General features: G+C 42.7%; 1 protein-coding gene across 3 annotated transcripts in view; it reads right to left on the minus strand.

The window, feature by feature from the left end:
* sema6bb (sema domain, transmembrane domain (TM), and cytoplasmic domain, (semaphorin) 6Bb) overlaps positions 1-17,727 on the minus strand; it is a 181,107-nt gene that overhangs the window by 55,537 nt on the left and 107,843 nt on the right. For all 3 annotated transcript variants that reach the window (XM_049588366.1, XM_049588365.1, XM_049588367.1), the window contains 8 exons: positions 17,585-17,683; positions 16,036-16,126; positions 13,742-13,861; positions 13,091-13,179; positions 12,049-12,266; positions 3,215-3,346; positions 2,506-2,655; positions 231-410 (listed from right to left, as the gene is read on the minus strand). In XM_049588366.1, the coding sequence (XP_049444323.1) occupies positions 231-410; positions 2,506-2,655; positions 3,215-3,346; positions 12,049-12,266; positions 13,091-13,179; positions 13,742-13,861; positions 16,036-16,126; positions 17,585-17,683 (1,079 nt within the window). The remainder of the gene's footprint in view (positions 1-230; positions 411-2,505; positions 2,656-3,214; positions 3,347-12,048; positions 12,267-13,090; positions 13,180-13,741; positions 13,862-16,035; positions 16,127-17,584; positions 17,684-17,727) is intronic.

The raw sequence follows: 17,727 nt of genomic DNA on the forward strand, positions 1-17,727 counted from the left end.
CACATGCATTTTTGCAAATAAAAACTTTAGTATTTGAGTCTGGCTTTGAAGGGAGCATAGATAAGTTTCACTTTAGTTGAGTTTTTCAAAGGTAAGGTTTTAGCCAAAATGCATGTGTATGGGAAGTACTGAACATATGAATAGATAAATAACACTTAAATTCTACTGCACAAGTTGTGTAAGAGTTTGTGGATAAACAACCTTCCTTTCTGCTAGCTTTAACATCTTACTTATCAGGGTTGAATCCCTCCATTTCCTCCAGGAAGATGTTATTGCTGGTGACGGTGTTGTCCTGGTTGGGCATGATGAGGAACTTGAGGATGGTCCCCCTGCTCGACCCGAGGAACAGGATGGTCCGGTTTCTATACGGCCCGGCCTCTGTATCCACCACAATCTTATTCAGCTGGTACCTGGAGAGACAGAGCGCTGCATTAATACCGTAGAGCTGTGTGGCTCGTTTGGGAGTTTTCTTCCATAAAAGCATGGTCAAGTAGCTCCTGAAGGCAAATTTATGATTTAAGTGCATTACAGCTGATTGGTTTAGGTGTAAAAGACAGACTCTTGTGAATTTAAATCATAATATGCCATTTTCTCTTGAGTCACTGCAAAATGAAATGAATTCCACAGAGAAGAAACTGCTCATCAAATTTGCATAATAAACTAATTACGGCAGACGTTCAGTCATTAATAATATCAGTCAAGTAAATGGGACTGTCTTGGAACAATAGCACAGCGTTGCTGAACTACACACAGTCCCGTGTGTATGAGTCAAAAGACGAGAATAGAAGCCATGTTGTGCCGGCTGTTTAATATTCCACATACATCCAGTCCCCATAATCCCCTGGTGGCTGGTCGGCAGCGGGACTACATATGGTGGATAGCGAATAGAGAGAGAGAGATAGAGAGAGGCATGTGTGCATTTATGTGAGACTTGATGTGCTACAGCTGCTTGCCTGCTACCACAGGCTTCAACACCCAAACAGTTTAACTTCAACAGAAGGAGTCCACATCCCAAACAGACAGACCCAGTGTGTGTGTGTTTGCGACCCTGTCTCCTACACTGTAAAACATCACATAGGGGTTCAGTGGGATCAACTTATATTTGATCACTGAGTTAATGTAAATATAAAAGTTTCACTTAACTTAAAGTCAACTTAAAAATTTTTGTTTCCATTTTCAGACCCTTTCAGAACTAACAGAGAGGCGAAGTCCCTACCCTCCTGGTGTCCCCCCTGGGATTTAATTTCAGAAAAAATATGTACAGCAAGAGACAAAACAAGAGACTGAGCCATGAATAAAACCATATTCATTCATTGGGGGTCACGGGGTGGCTCGAGCCTATCCCAGCTGACATTGGGCGAGAGGCAAGGTACACCCTGGACAAGTCACGAGACTATCACAGGGCTGACACATAGAGACAGACAGCCATTCATGCTCACGTTCACACCTATGGCCAATTTAGAGTCACCAGTTAACCTGCATGTCTTTGGATTGTGGAGGGAAGCTGGAGTACCAGGAGAAAACCCACGCTGACATGGGGAGAACATGCAAACTCTGCACAGAAGGGCTCCCACACCCTGGGTTCGAACCAGAAACAGTGAAAGAGAAAGTTATGACGTATCTTACGTTACTTTTGGGTGTGCCGTCTTTGTAATTACATCTTAATACTTCAGCTGTTTTACAACAGACTGTGACTTATTTTGGCTGCAAAATAATCTTTTAAATTTACATTATATGTGTAACTCATGGCACAATTCAAATGGGACCAAAAAATGATTCCCCTCTCTCTCTCTGTTGACTACTGTACATATTTTCTTCAAAACAAGATCCCATGGTGGTCCACTGGGAGAGGAGGGACGTTGCCTCTCTATAAAGTAACTTGGAGTCTTGTGACTTTAAATTATTAAATGTACTGCATAATGATTCCTAAACTCATCAAATAAAGCTTCTAAAAAATGGCATACTAGCAGACTTCCCAGCATGCAATGTTTGACAGTTAAAACTCTCCAGAGACCCTTCTTTTGTACATAGAAATGATGTTTCTATACTACATTGTTGTTTTGCCAAATATGTCTTGATGGAAATGTAATTGCTGCCTGGATTATCTTAAAAGGATAACATTTTTTCGAGTGCAGAAAATTTTAGCACTGAATGAAAGTCATATGGAGGTGGTCACGCTGCATGGTTGGCATACAAAGCATCAAAGTTAGGATATGATCATGGTTTCTGTTATAAGTTAACGTAAATACTGCCGGTCTCATGCTTCAAGTCACTTCTGACTTTTTCATTGTTTTACCAAGACTGTCATCTATCCCTATAAACCTAAGCAACCTAAGGAAAACAATGAAATTCTTTGTTATACTTTAGTTGCATGGTGTATTATAGGAAATATAAACATTTGACACTGTTTTGCAGATATGTTCTATATGAACCTTTTGTCTCCTTGTAACAGAAACACTTGGAGACCAGGTTGGTATTTGACCGCTCATCTGAGTTCAGTCTCACCTGACCATGGTCCTGACAATCCAGGGTCTTTGTCCGAGTGATGGGACGGCCTCATCCATCAGAGGGTGGGTCTTGATGAAGTTGAGCATCTCATCAGGGAACGCGTTTGAAGAATTAAACCTGGAACCTTGAACGGCGCAGCCACCGGGCCTGGGGACAAGAAGTTTCAGCACATGTTTAGCAGACTGTGCAGAGGGCAAGCGCCATCCTCTTTTGTGACTACTTCAGGCATGAGTAAAGATGTTTTTAAATAATCAAGCAGTCTAGACTGGCTGAGTGTCTCACATTCAGACACTGAACAAGAGACTGATTGGATTTAGTCAAAGAACTTCATTTTTGATGATGACGATGGTGACACGGTCAGGACATGCTTTTATTGGCAGAGTTTATAGAAAGTTTTACAGGCTATAATATCATGTGCAGCATCTTCCTGCATTCTCCATTACATGTGTGTCTAATTAACTTGTTTCACCTTCTAACCAAAACTTTTAAAACATGCCCTTGAGCAGCAAACAGTAAATTTATTATTGCTTGCATGGTGTGTATTTCCTTTCGTTATGAAATCAAACCCGCGACCTGCGAAACACACCTTCATAGAACAGAATTACGACTGAATTGAATACTGGTTGCTCATAATACAGTTTTCCTCCTACAGTCCTCTGATAACAGCGAGAACACAGGTGCATGAATTGATTACAGCCATCTGCACCTTGGCTTTGGGATGACTTCATCTGGAACAGGCGTCCAAATAGACTCCGGTGATTTCTGCTCCTTGAACCTCCCTTCAAATACAGCAGCCAGCTGCTCCATGTCGAAGGCACACACCGCGGAACCCGGGATGCTAGGAAGACAGAGACAGAGAGGTGAGACAGAGGTAGATTAAAACAGAGACATTAGATTGATAAAACACTCTGAACTGACACAAAATGACTGCCAGCCCTCTGTCAAGTGGGCTTAGCTTTGCGACAGGGGGGTTGCAGAGAGGGTAAGTGTCGGAATAAGAAAAGACAAGGTAGATAATACCTAGACTGCAAAATAGACTGTGAAACATGAAAAAAGGAAGAAGTTAAAATGTAGAAAGTCAACTGAGAGAGTGAGAAAGGGACAGGCTTCCAGAGAAAATGACAAATTGGATTTGGGCTGTTCATATTTTGACGTTCAAAACTTGAACACAAAGGAAATTGTTACTGAGACGGAAAGAAAGACTGGATAAGATAGACGCTGTCAACTCCGTGGGCGAAGAATAGATACGCAGCGAATGCAATAGCTAGATTAGACACATGAAAAGATCTTGGCTGGAATTCCTGGAATATAAAATGAAATAGGAAATGAGTCACTGAATATTTTGCCTTTCACAAAGTGTGTGTGTGTGTGTGGGGGGGGGGGTTCTCATAAACCTAACAACACTTCCCAGTAAAAAGCCCAGTGCACCTCAGAGGCTGCTTAACTACTCGTGAACCCTGCAACAGGGAACAGAACATCTGCTCCAAAAGGTGTCCAGAGCCCACACACACACACACAACAAATAGAGATACATTCAGTCAAAGTTACACTATCTCTTCACTGAGCCTGATGCTACATTTTTGTTTTGGCTAGAGAACGCACTACAGAGACAGAGAAATAAAGAGAGCGGTGTCAGGGTAAGATAAGAAATGAGTTTTTTAAAAAAAACATCCCATGCTTCATGCTCCCAGACTCAACTCTCTGCTCTGAATGTGTCCTCGTCAATGACTAATGGTGTGCGTGGTGTGAGAGCTAGTGACTAAGTGCTAATACCTTAGCGATACACAGTCACACGCAATGAAAAACCTGAGAGACTGAGTCACCTGCAACCTGCTGCTACAAAAATCCCACACATAGCCCATCTGTTTCTGACCTTCTTTTTCTCTCTCTTTCTTATAAAATAAACGTCCAACGGGTGATTTGAGGACCCGCGCAGCCTGCCCTCGTTATTCTGAGCGGTGGTGTTTCTGTTGAGTGCCCCTTTGAAAGCCACAGAAGGGTTTGTTTGGGAAGGCAGCGCCCGCAGGTTGGATTTTGGTTGCAGCAGGGATCCGTGCTCTCCTGATGTGCCATTTGATCAGGTCACGCCGTCTCCCTCAGTACTTATCATTCATAGGCAGGGATGTGACTCAACCCCGGCCAGCGTGGCAGAGCTGTAGGCATATCTGTGGACGATACGGCGTCTCTCTCAGGACTGTCGGCACCAGATGTTATGTGTGACATGTCTGCCAGCTCTCCACCGGTGCCAGCTTGCCTTCCGTTTTCAACCTTATTCCTCCCCGTCTCGCTCGCTGCAGGTCACTGGGTTTGCCCCATGTAGGGCTGTGTGTCTACCAGAAGTAAGCCAAAAGGCCTCAGGCTGTTTTTCTTTCCAAATTCTCTTAATTATTCCCATTTTGACTCTGTAGTATTCTCTCCTGCTTTTGTTTCAAGTCCATATGTGCTGTTTTCTTGTCTACAAATTTCATTTTCAATCATTTTCCCAGCACACTTCCCTTTGTTTACTTTCAAATTTTGCCCGTCCCCCTCTCTGTCCATCGGCATTTGTCTGTCCTTCACTCTTTCTCCTTGACTTGAGTGACAGGCTGTCCAGGCAAGATGCATAGGGTGTCTGTTCGAGACGACTGCTGCAGAGTCTAAAGTACTTCCTCACTGCTTAACAAGCTCTCTGACAGCTTGGAATAACACAGCCCTCACGGACACAAGATGCCTCGTAGGAGTGGACGAGGAAGAGGAGAAAAAGGTGGCAGTCAGGGGAAGTTTCAATGTCAGTGCTTAAAACAGGGCTCTAACTCTGATAAACTCCAGTGACTTTAAATGTTGCACACTCCTCATAAATATCAAAAATAAAGACCCTGAAGTATGGCATGAATTAATCACATGGGGGCTGTATCATTTCTGTTAAAATGTCTATACATTTAAAGGTCAGAAATCTTGGTCTGATTCTCTACTGTACAAACTTCTGTACAGTAGGTCTTTGAATATGTTTTTAAATAATATCTTCACTGATTCACTAAACTTGATTTCCACCATGCTTAGATCCAGAGGGGTTTCATATGAACTTTGCCTCCTTTTTTCAGCAAAATCAGATAAATAGTTTGGCCACTGCGATGGTATAAATTTTGTAATGGCTGTGGCCTCCCCTAAACTAAAGACCTTTAGTCCAATCAACCCAAGATGTATTTTGTTTGTTCAGTAGAGCACAGCTCCACTGGCATTTTTAGGGAATAGCTTGACATTTTGGGGAGTACCCTTATTAGTTTTCTTGCCAAGAGTTAGATGATAACATTGATACCATTCTCATATCTGTTCAGTACATGTAAAGCTGGAGCCACTTTATCTTAGCTTAATCTAAAGACTGGAAATAGAAGGAGACAGCTAACCTGGCTCAACAACAACAAATCTGCATACCAGCACCCATATAGCACACTAATTAACATTATGTTCTTGTCAAAACTGTATAAGATATAAAAACAACAAGTTGTAGTTTTACAGGAGATTATGTGTTGGACTATTTCTTTGCTCAGAGTGATTTGTCAGAGTTGGCTTGTGCTATTCCCAGACAGCCAGCAGATACTCCAGTAAAAAAAACACAACTACCCATCCAAAGTAAATAAGTGGATTTCCAAAAATGTCAAACTCTTCCTTTAAAGTGAGCCTCTAAACTATGATCACAATTATATCACAAAAAGTTTCATATTAAAACCTTTCAACCTGGGCCTTAGCTCTGAGACTCTTTTCTTCACACCTCCTGAACTTTTACCCTTTATCCCCTTAATCTTCGTTTTTAATATTATTCAGTCAACCTTCTTCTTTCATTTATTCTACCACAAACCTCTCAGCTCTTCTCCTTTTTCATATTCAAGCAACCTAATTTTTCACTCTTCCTTGACCTTTTCACATCAGGTCCCCGTGGGTTTTCTCTTCTTTCCCTGTAACAACTTATATTTTCCTTGTGACATGACTCTGAAGTCAACTATATGTGGTGTTCCTTTCCCACATCCATTTCTCAAGCTCTAGCTACTAGATACCTAACTATGTATCTCCCTGCCTTCTCTACTTGCGCAGGTCCAGCGGGACTAGCTTGCACATCTGTGCATCCTCCCTCGTGCCACACTTTTCCTGGCACACTAAACCTGTTCTCCTCCTGCTCCTTGTCCTCCTCATTTCCCCTCCTCTGCCGTGTTTTCCCAGAGGGATATCCTGCTGTCTGACCCCATCACATGGGAATCTTTACAACCAAAACCAAACATGGCCTCCCACTCTCAGGATGCACTAGATTTACTTTACTTTGCATGGGATGTTTTCCTTACATTCCTTCGCGGCTCCATTAAGCCTAATGAGCCCATGTCAGTCCGCTCTAGCAGCAATAGACATTTTCAGCTGCCAAAACAATAGCTAAAAAATAATGAGAATTGTTTGTTTTTCAGCACCAGTCCAGAGCAGCATGATGACGGCAAGCCTTCCATTTGACATCTTGCTGCTGTTCTTTCGACACGCCGTATACCCACTTATTTGTGCTGCTAAATAAAGCTGAAAGTACTTTCTTTTCTCTTCTTCTCCCAACGGTCTCATACTCTTATTCTCCCTCTTTTGAGTTTGCTGTTGCTCCCTGCACCTCCTTGACCTCTTGAGCATTGGGAGTGTGAATGCAGGAGGTGCCCAGCAGGAAATCTGAGCTCTACTTTCATCCTTCTTCGAGAGGAAGGGCCCGGGGCTTCAGAGGTGGATGCACAAAGGAACTGACAACTGGAGGCGATTTTTAAACTCTGGAAGTAGAGACCTACAGATCCTGCAAATACAACTTCATACCATTTGAGGAGCTGGTATGTGGCTGTAAAATTATCCCCGGAGTTTTGGGCACAGGAGGAGATGAGTAACTTCAGAGTGTCCAGGGGAGACTGTGGGAGGGCCCAGTAAAACCTTGATTTCAACCAGTTATTCCCATACTACAGTCCCATATATGCTGCCCAGGGCCAAATGGCAGAAGAGAATAGCTATTCCTCCACTCCCAGGTCCTGCTTCATGCTGTTTTCACTGCACGCTGCCAGCCAGAGCAATTTGTCTGGCAAGCACTTAGCCGGTGCGGCGCAGTGGGCCACACGGGGCCAGTGGGAGTTTTGCAGCTCACCTCACACATTCTCTCATTCTCTTTGTGCTCATTTTCCTCCATCACGCGTCTCCTTATCCATCCATCTAAACCTCCCTTTCTCTCTCTTGGCTGGCAGTTATTTAAAATAGTACCCAGTGGCAGTTTACCCAAGCAGGGGCGTGTGTGTTCAGCTGGTTCTCCTCTGTGGCATGCCGCAAACGCTGTTATCTGGGAACCATTCTAAGTGTGTTTGTGCACATGTGTGTGTTTGTGTGTGCGTATACGAGTGGGAGAGAGAGAGAGTGTGTGTGTGTGTGTGTGTGTGTGTGTGTGTGTGTGTGTGTGTGTGAAGCATCCATCTGTCTCTGCAGGCAGTGGCCCCCTCTCGCTGCGAAGTCCCTCCAAACACACAGATAAGATGCAGCTGATGAAACAGTTTTAGATCTCAGAGAGAGCGAGGGATGCACGTGTTGTCCATTATTGACTTCCTCGTCCTTGAGCTTCTCATCCATCTCTCCCCCTCTTGTTCGCCGTCTCCCTTTTTCTCCTTTCTGTCTCCTCTTCCTTCTCTTTTACCCCCTCATTGTCCCTTTTTTCTTCCCCTCATTCTCTCCAGTCTCTTACTGGGAGCCCACTGCTTTGAGACACTGTCCTGCAACTGGTATAGGGCTTTATTTTCACATCCTTTAAAAAAAAAGAAGGATTTATACTGGAACCACTGTCAGGTGATAGCAATGCTGCAGGCTGCATTTAAGTGAGACACTGTATTGATTCCAGACCAAAGTCAAACAGCAGACAGTAGCAAGAGATTTCTGTGTGTTTGCCACTACCAGACACCATAAGTGGTATCGGGGCCATTCAGATAGTGTACGGTGAGTGGGCAATCACAGAAAAAGTATACTGAATACTTTTCTATGATTTCAGCCACTTAGACTGCAATATGCTTGAGCAATACCTTATTTCAAAATGAGCAGAGTATGTTCGTCTCTGTGCAACTTTAAGGATACATGAAGGATGTTTCGAAAAACATGCATGATACAATGTTCCTCTTAATAAGTAACTTCATCTTCCAGTAAGTGTGAGGACCATGTTTCTCTTCCTAATGTTGAAAAATAGAACATAGCAATTCAGTAAGGAAGAATAAGCAGATTATTTTTATTGTATCAGAAAACTTGTTTATTTTCTCTTGCAGCAAGAAGAATTATCTCATCCCACTGGAAGAAAATTTGAGACCAACACTAGATAGAGTCATTTTAGAACATCTCTAATGTAGAATCAAATTTATATTTTATGCATCAAAACAATCCGAAGTGTTTGCATGGCACACATAAATATTTTTGTCCTGCCTTCTTTCTCTCTGTTGTTCAGTCCCTCTGGTTTGCTGTTTGCGTTGTCTTTGGCTCTGCAAATACCTGCAGTCTCCAATAATCCCCCATTTACCAGGCAGCATCTCTCCTCTCCCCTCCTCTCCTCTCACCTTTTTTCAATTTAATCTTGTCTTTCAACAAATCACCCTTTTGTCCTCAATGAAAGCAGTCCATGCGTCTTAAATTACTCTGTACCTCACAATCTTGACCTTTGTACCGCCACACAGCCTCTTTCATTTCTCTGGAGCTTTGCTTGGCCTGTAGGAAGCCTTGCTCTTTCCGACTTTATAGGTGAAGGAACAAACTATGGTGGTCCACAGAATTTTCAAGGGAATTTTCAAGTGCTGCTTCACACTGGGTGTCCATCTCAGTCTCCACGGGAAGTATGTCGGGATGTGTTCCTGTGTTTGTGTATTTCTTAAAAAACACTCTCCGTATGATTGAATCCCCTTTTCTCTTTCCGAAGAGGATGTGGATTGAAATTCATCCACGTCAGCCCTCTAATTCACACATGTATGAGCACACATACACAAATAGAGCTTGTTTTTTGAAGTATTGATCTCAAGCAGTGATTCCCAACTGGTCTGCACTTGCTCTGGGTTACGTGAAAAGATTTAAGAGTAGTCAGTAGGTATTTGAGGAGTAGCAACTTGAAAAGGGATGGACTGCAATTTTATTTCAAAAAAATATATCATGATATGGAGTCAGCTAGAATGCCATGTGTTGAGAGTGCATGCAACCTAGTTAGGAAGCGAGCAGAGAAGATGAAACAGTTAGCTAAAAGTAATGGATAGCCTAAATGGTGAAATGTACTGTAGATAAAATGAATAAACAGTTCAAATAGCAGCTAAAGGAATGGATTAAGAGTCCAAATAGCTAAATGTAATGAATAAGGTGTGAAATAATTAGCTACATGAATGGATAAACTGTTGAGTTCCCCAGTGAAACAGAATATTTGACCAGTGTACAAGATCTAAATCAAATCCTTTGCATTTGACTGTACCATTGAAAAGTGAGTGGGCTTAGAGTTAAGTGCAATACACACACCTCCCTTACTTGGGGCACGTTCGATCTGAAATCTGTGTGCACCGTTTTGCTACAGCTTCCACGCCGAACATCTTAAAATGGTGTGCCAACACTTACGTTTTCTCAAGGGTGGTGGGTGTATAAGAGGTGTTACCAAATCAGCAGCAATGTGTAAATAACCCCAGCCATACTAAAAGGCTCATTGACACAACAGGGTGTTCAATCCAGCACCAATGTTTCCATTGAAATAAGTGTTTTGCTACTTTTTGTTGTGGCTGAATGCACCCCTGTTTTTAGATCAAGAGAACAAGGGAGAGATGAATGTGTTAGACCTCAGCCACATTGTTTTGGAAATGAAAACAAAGGCTGTGCCCACTGATAACCAAACCTACATCTCTTCCTATCACACTCCACATTCCACATCACACTCCACTGTTCGCTACTGTGACCCACATATGGTGCAGTTTTATATGACTGGTATGGCTGGCTTGTCACCTTAAGTCTCCTTTGATTTTCCAACTTTGCCTTTGTTCAGTGTGGTGAAATACAAGAAGTGGTGCAGCAGTTGAGATCTACATCATGTCCTCCTGATATAATGCCTACTAAATTGTTCAAAAATGTTTTTAACTGTATCGTTGATGATGTACTTGAGATTGTAAATACCTCCCTGCTTGCTGGAATATTTCCCACAGGTCTCCAACATGCAACTATAACACCACTGTTGAAAAACAGTAATCTTGATCCATTTACTTCACAGCGCTACAGACCTTTTTCAAACTTTCAATTCTTGGGAAAATTAGACAAGGCTGGTTGGGTATCTGTCAAATAACAGTATGTTTGTTGTTTTACAGCTAACCACAGTACAGAAACTGCACAGGACAGAGTAGATAATGATCTCAAAATCAGCTCAGGCAACCGCAAAGTATCTACTCTGGTACTTCTAGACCTCAGTGCAGTGACTGATACTGTGGACCATGTGATTCTTCATCAGCGCTGTGAACATGGTTTAGGCCTCAAGGGCATAGTTCTTAACTGGCTCCTTTTATGTCTAACTAGAACATCCTTTTCGATTGGCAGCTATGAAGTTGATAATAACAGCATTCAATATGGAGTCCCCCAAGGGTCAGTTCTTGGTCCTCTGCTTTTCAGTCTGTACATGCTCCCACTTGGGAGCATGTACAGACATGATATTCAGCGATATCATTTTTCATATCATTCCTATGCAGACGATACACTGCTGTATCTGTTGCTACTCATCAACTTAGCCCAGTTACACTGGCGATATCAAATATCTAATGGCGACAGACTTTTTATAGCTAAATGAGGACAAAACAAAGATTCTTTTCATAGGTCCCAAGGCACTAGATTCTCTGTTCTGTAAAACCATATGAGCATGCCAAAAACTGAGGTGTGATTTTAGATGCTGATCTTAATTTCCAGATACACAAAGCTAATATCTCAAAGTTCTCCTTTACTCATCTTAGAAATATATCTTAGACAAGATGCTTTTTGTCACAGTCAGATTCTGAAAAGGTGGTTCGTGGTTCATTTTTGTCATGTATGATGTTTACTTTTATCTTAAGCATACTGAGCCTACATTTTTCAAATGAAATGTGCTATAAAAATAACCTTGACTTTGATTGGACACACTTTTGTAAAGGCCCCCGAGTGCAGGATGAATCATCAAACATTTGAACCCATTTTATCTGGTTTTACAGAAAGAGAAAAGACAGGGATTCTGGTGTAAAAATACTCTGATACTGAAGATGGAAAGATGCTGAAATAAACCTAAAATTGAATTTGAAAAGTTCACTAAATGTAACTGATAAGTAGTTCAAATAGAGCTAAAAGAAACATTAATAGTTTAAATATTGGGCTAAAGGTAACAGATAAACAGCTAATATAGATGGCGGTGTTCATGGTTCTGGGGGTACAACTGGCTGATCCTGAGTGTCTGTCCTTGCGTGCACATTTTTTGAGAGACAGAGGCGAGAAGGTGTATTTATATGCTATGGAGCTTGTTTACAGGAATATGTTAGTAAGTGTATGTTGTACCTGTTCGCTGGTGTGGAGAACACTCCCAGGATTATGTCCCTGCCGTGCATCTTGATGATGGGGCTGGTGGAGTGGAGCAAGTTAAAGTAGAAGTGGGAATCACCAGGGACGGAGCAGTTCAGACGGGCCTTCAGGAACGACGTCCACTGCTTCTCCAGGACGCGCTGCGACCCACCCAGATCACGTTTGCACACCCGAGCCACACGTGACACCACCACCTGTGAAGAGTCCGGCACAGAGAAGCAGATGTAGGCATAGCAAATATGCAAAATACATGTGCAACTCACTGACAGGTGTATCTGTATAAGCGCAGTTCACATAAACTCCAGTGATAAGCTGGGGAGTAAGCTTTGGATTTCATCTTCAAAAAGGCATATTTAAAAGCTCTTTTCAACTCCAGTGTGAGCTCCACAGAGTCATTTGCATGCTATTTGCAATGTTTTGACAGATCATTGTTCTATAATGGTAAATCTAATATCAATTATTCATAAAAATGTCATTGCTTCTCAAAATTGCTTCTTTGAACAGCCTCATCCACACAACGGTAATGCTGTTTAAGTATCCATTTACTCTGCTCTCTGTAAACATGTCAAAGCCGGAGACCTTGTGCAAGCACTTCTCCCCAAATGTGAATTGCTAATTTATTAGAGAAGATCCTGATGCTGATACTTTTTCATAAAGATGTATCCCCAGCTCTGGTAAGGGTGGTAAATATACAAAGCTATAAAAAAAAGCTTTTCTTAGGTTAATCCAGACATGCAATGTTTACCCAGACTATGATTTGTTGGATTAGATATGCAGACAAACAAATACAAGGATGAAAGGTCAGTGTAGCAGTGGGGGAAAGAGTTGATATTGACATTCAAATAATAACAGCAGCGAGATATTAGAGCGGCGTCTGCTTTCATGGTGTTGAATTTTAACCACAGATTCCTCTACAGTCCTTTTAAAGGTGCTCTGAATGGACCAGCTGCTCGTCCATGTGAATACCGAAAGTTCAGAGGGACAGGAGGATGGGTTTTCAACAGAATGACTTCTATACCTTCTCCAGGTAATTGAACTCCATGGCTATCTCCCTGAAGAAGAAGTAGATGTGAGGTCCCCACTCCACAGCGCTGACAAAATAGGGCTCTATATTGTGAGAGAGAAGAAGAGTCAGAGTTAGAGGAAGAAGGGGGAAAGGTTTTGAAATATAGATGGACCATGAGAAAGCATACAGCAAACAGTGTCTTCATATGCAAATGCATCACTCACTCCCATGACACCGAGGTAACATGAGGGCAGTGAGAAAGAGGCACAGGCCATGCTTAATTTCATTACATAGTGAAAGGGGATTTTACACCAAACAATAAGCGCATTATGACTCCCTGATGTTTCTGGGAACTCAGTTTCACGCTATGCATTTCCGTGCTATTACACCCAAGACTAGCTGGCTCCTGTGTGTCTGATTATCTGATATTGTGAATTTTGTTTTTACTGTCCTATCATCATCCTTAGCTTTGGCCCGTGATGTGGATTCTCTGTCAAGGAGCAGTGAGTTTGACAGTTTCCTGTCCAGTGACCTGAACACAGAGTTGTCAGGCTGCTGACTCAGCCCTCTGCTACTGACACATGTATCGATCCTGCATGCCGCTAAGTGATGTGGACACACACTCAAAACATAAGATGCTGATGCACACCCGTCTGTACGTACCTCTGAACCACTTGGAGTCGTGCTTGACGGTGCGCAGAGCGGGACTGTCCCCAAGGCTACGGTAGATCACCGCATCAATAGCCAGGAAGTCTGTCACAGTAGCTGTGAACAGATTCCCCTCTGACACACACACACACACACACACACACACACACACACACACACACACACAAACAAACACTAGTGAGTTGGACAGCCTGCCAAAGCAACAGAGTAACCACAAACAATAGAGCTGGAGTGTGTGCTAGCCTTTTATAGAAGTCCTGCATCATAAACATGACATGACTGACCAGTCAACAATATAATTAAAGTGACATAATTGCAACTTTGCAGCACTCCCACACAAAAAACAACATTTTTACTTTTAGCTAATATCGGATAATGGGATGATGGCTGAACAGTAATGGCTCCCCACAGTTTCAGCCACAGAACACTGTTGATTATATTACAGTGGAGTGTTTAAATCCGATGAAGTAAACAAAGCCGATGGATTAAACTGAAAGATCACAACTGCCCTGTTTTGTTGAGCTTGAAATGTGGAACACACTCAGTGATATTCAACAATAATTTTCTTCAGTGATAATCCTCAATGTGTGGTCAATATGCATGTGAATCTGATGGATGTTGGAAAACTTTCACTGTGTGGAGAGCCGACCTTCAGCACAGGCTCAAATCATATTTGTGCGAAGGAAGGGAATTCTGTCTAAAAGGCACAGTTGCAGAATGGGGTGGCAAAGTTGTGTCACCTTTAAGTCTGCAGTGGAGATAGTAACAGTGCTGGATCGATGTCTGTGTAAGCAAGACAGGTGTAATGTTGTGACGACGTGTTAGGGTCTTGACACTTCAAACCAATGGTTGGCTGTTGGTCAGTGTCAGGCTTCTGGTGATTGTTGCCCTAGTTTGCGTGGTGACGTGCATCGTTGGCACTAGATAGCCCTTATCTGCTTTTTTTCGGCCAATTCAGCATGTTGAATTGGAGAGAGCAGAGCCCGTCGGTGAATAAAATCACTCTGCTTGCAGCACACCAGCGGCAACTGATAGTTTAGTGGATTGGCCGATATCCCACATGGTAAAGAGTGTCGCATAACTAGGAGTGCTTGAGATTCAGTTTTGCGGCAGCACAGGAGCAGCTTATGAGCAGCAGAGCAGTGCGGCCCTGAACGACACCAAAACGCAGTAGAGACTCTCAGCATAGTTTTTTTGTTACATGCCTATTTTGGTACAAACATTTATCTGCCAGTGTGACAGATAGCCCTCTGAGATTTACTTGCCAAACAGAAAATCTACTGGCATTTGACGCTTGGCGGGTTGTAATTTCAGACCCTGTCCTCTGGTTTTCGTTTTTGAATGACAAATACAGACTACCACCTCCTGCTGGTATGGAGTTATTTCCTCTCATGCAGGTGCATTACATACCTGCTAGTTGCTATTGGCTGTCGTGTTTGTGATGTGTTATAGTGCAACATTTTGGCTGAGACACAAGCAAGGAGAAGTGACACCACTGTCGGCCTTCATCACCAGTAGTTTTGCGATGTCGGTTTGGTGTGTCTGAGCTGTGATGTGTGTGACCAACCAGCGGGAGATCTAAGCAGCTAGCAGCACTACTAGTTAACTCAAAGAAGAAGAACAGCAATCGAAACAGTGGAGATAATGAGGTCCAGCTTCATACCCTCTGAACAGAGGAGAAGATCAACAGCCATAAAACAGAGACGGAATGATGGTTAGGGCTGCATCATTCTATTGTTACTATTTAGAAAGTCGTGCCTGATGTGTATGTTACATATCACACTAGAGCCAGACACTGTTGTGTTACACATCTTGCCCGTCATGCCTCTTTTTCTTCTGAAACACTGGCATGCTATCTAAAATCACACACTGGGGCGGCATGATGCCCCCGTTTTTTGGTTGTGTATAAAAAAGAACAGACAGCATAATGAAGGGTCTTTATCGCGGCCCAGTCACGAGATCTGTGTGTAAAAACGGGACAGGAGATAGGTACCACCTTTGTGGGCTACCAGTGCCAAGGGATCCATAATACCTTTCAGTATAGTTCTGTTAAACAAGTCTGGGTGATATGAGGTGCGTGTCACTTGCAGTTTGTTGCACTTGATTGTTGGTGATGTTGCTGTGGAGCACTTTGTTGTTAAATGTCTGTCTTAAACTGTGATGTCTTTTTGTGGCGGTTGTATTTGTGTGACAGTTGCCACAGACACAAAGAGAGCTTCCTAAGGGATAATTAAAGAAACTAACTAACAGGTGAGAAAGTAGTAAACACTCAAACAGGTGTAACTTACCTGCAAACCGAGCTACATTCGCGTGTTTGGGGTCATAGGGGCACCTCGCCATACCACTAACTGTGTCTCCTACCATCTCGAGAGTGTCTCCCTGTTACACCACGCACACATAAACACACACAGATGCACACATCAATCAGCAAACTCCAAACAATATAAATGCGTCTACAGCAGCATTATGAAAACAAGCCACAAAGAGAATGACAATTAGGGAGTGTTACCATAAGTGTAAACTAATGATTCACTGGTGCCAATTAGGCACAGCAGCAACAACAAGAGAGTCACATTCTCATGCATAAATAAAACACACACACATACAGACACACAGGGGTCCATACACCCACATAAAGTCATACATGTATATGCAGTAAAATCTCCTCTGCATCACTTTCTCTATTACACACACATTTACTAACACATACACTTAAAAGGTAGCCAAAAGCAAACAATTTCCCCAGCACAGTCTAATTATCATCCACGGCTGAAAGGGAAATAATTTATATGTGTCATTTCATTAAAACCTAGCTATAAATAAAACAGTAGCTAGCATCGCTAACTAGTCCCCAGAGAAACAGACAGCCTATCATGGAGAGACAGGTGTGTTATACACTGTTGTAGAATGTCATTAGTGGCTGACAGATAATGGGCCAGGTACAGCTCAGTGTTCCACTGTTGCGCTATGTTTGAAATGTGAGAGGCTGAAAATAACACTTATCTGAAAAAGCCTTTGATAGTGAAAGGATTTTTTCCCCTCTCACTTTCTCCAACTCAACTGCCTTCATTGCTCATTTAATATTCCTGCAGAATGATGTGAAATCAGCCGAGCCGATGATTAATATTTATGCGTAGTTTTTCTTCCACAAGTTTGAAATCGTTACTGTAATTGAGCGAGACAGGGATTGGTCGGGAAGTGGAGCACGTTCTGCTGCACGGTGGAGGATTCAGGTGAGCTGCCGCTGTCGAATGGAGATACACCTTCAGCGTCTGACAAACTTGTGCTGGACAGGAAGGAGGAAATATTCAGAGTATTCTGTGGCTAATTGTTTGAATCAGCTCTGTCTACACTTAACACTTGTAGCTTGAACCTCGGTGTCTCTTAAATCCCGGTTGGGGAATTGCTTTGCTTTCTTAACCACTTGCAAAAGAAATCAAACCACGCAAGCAAGTCACGTCTTTGCTCTTACTCTGAATACCCTCCTCTTCCTCTTCCCCCCTCTTTGTGTTCTTCTTGATTATCCGTCTCTGACTCTCAACGATAACAAGCTCGGCAGACCGCAAAGTTTAACCGCCGAGAAATAACAACTGTTGTATCTCAGGGAAACAAGGCACTGGAACTGCCAGACAACAAGGATAAATAAGTCCTGGGGAGGAAGTCAACACTGCCGCGAGAGCTGAACAAACAACTCTAATCAAGCTGTAAATTTTCACCTGAACAGGCGCACTGATTGTGTTTGAAAGCGAGGCCTCTGTTTAGGAAGAATAGATACTGTAAGGCATTCATCAAGGACGTCAAAGCAATCATCATGACGTTATTTTAGAGTTAACTCACAGTGTAGTTGGCACAGAGCGGGTTGAAGGCGTTGGTCCCACACACAAACAGGCCTCCCTCTCTGCTGAGCAGCACCTTCATGAAGTTACGGCATTCGTCCTGCAGGAAAAGGGAGGAATAAAGGGAGGGAGAGCTTAATATGC

This window comes from Epinephelus fuscoguttatus, linkage group LG10 (assembly GCF_011397635.1).
Source record: "Epinephelus fuscoguttatus linkage group LG10, E.fuscoguttatus.final_Chr_v1".
NCBI lineage: Eukaryota > Metazoa > Chordata > Actinopteri > Perciformes > Serranidae > Epinephelus > Epinephelus fuscoguttatus.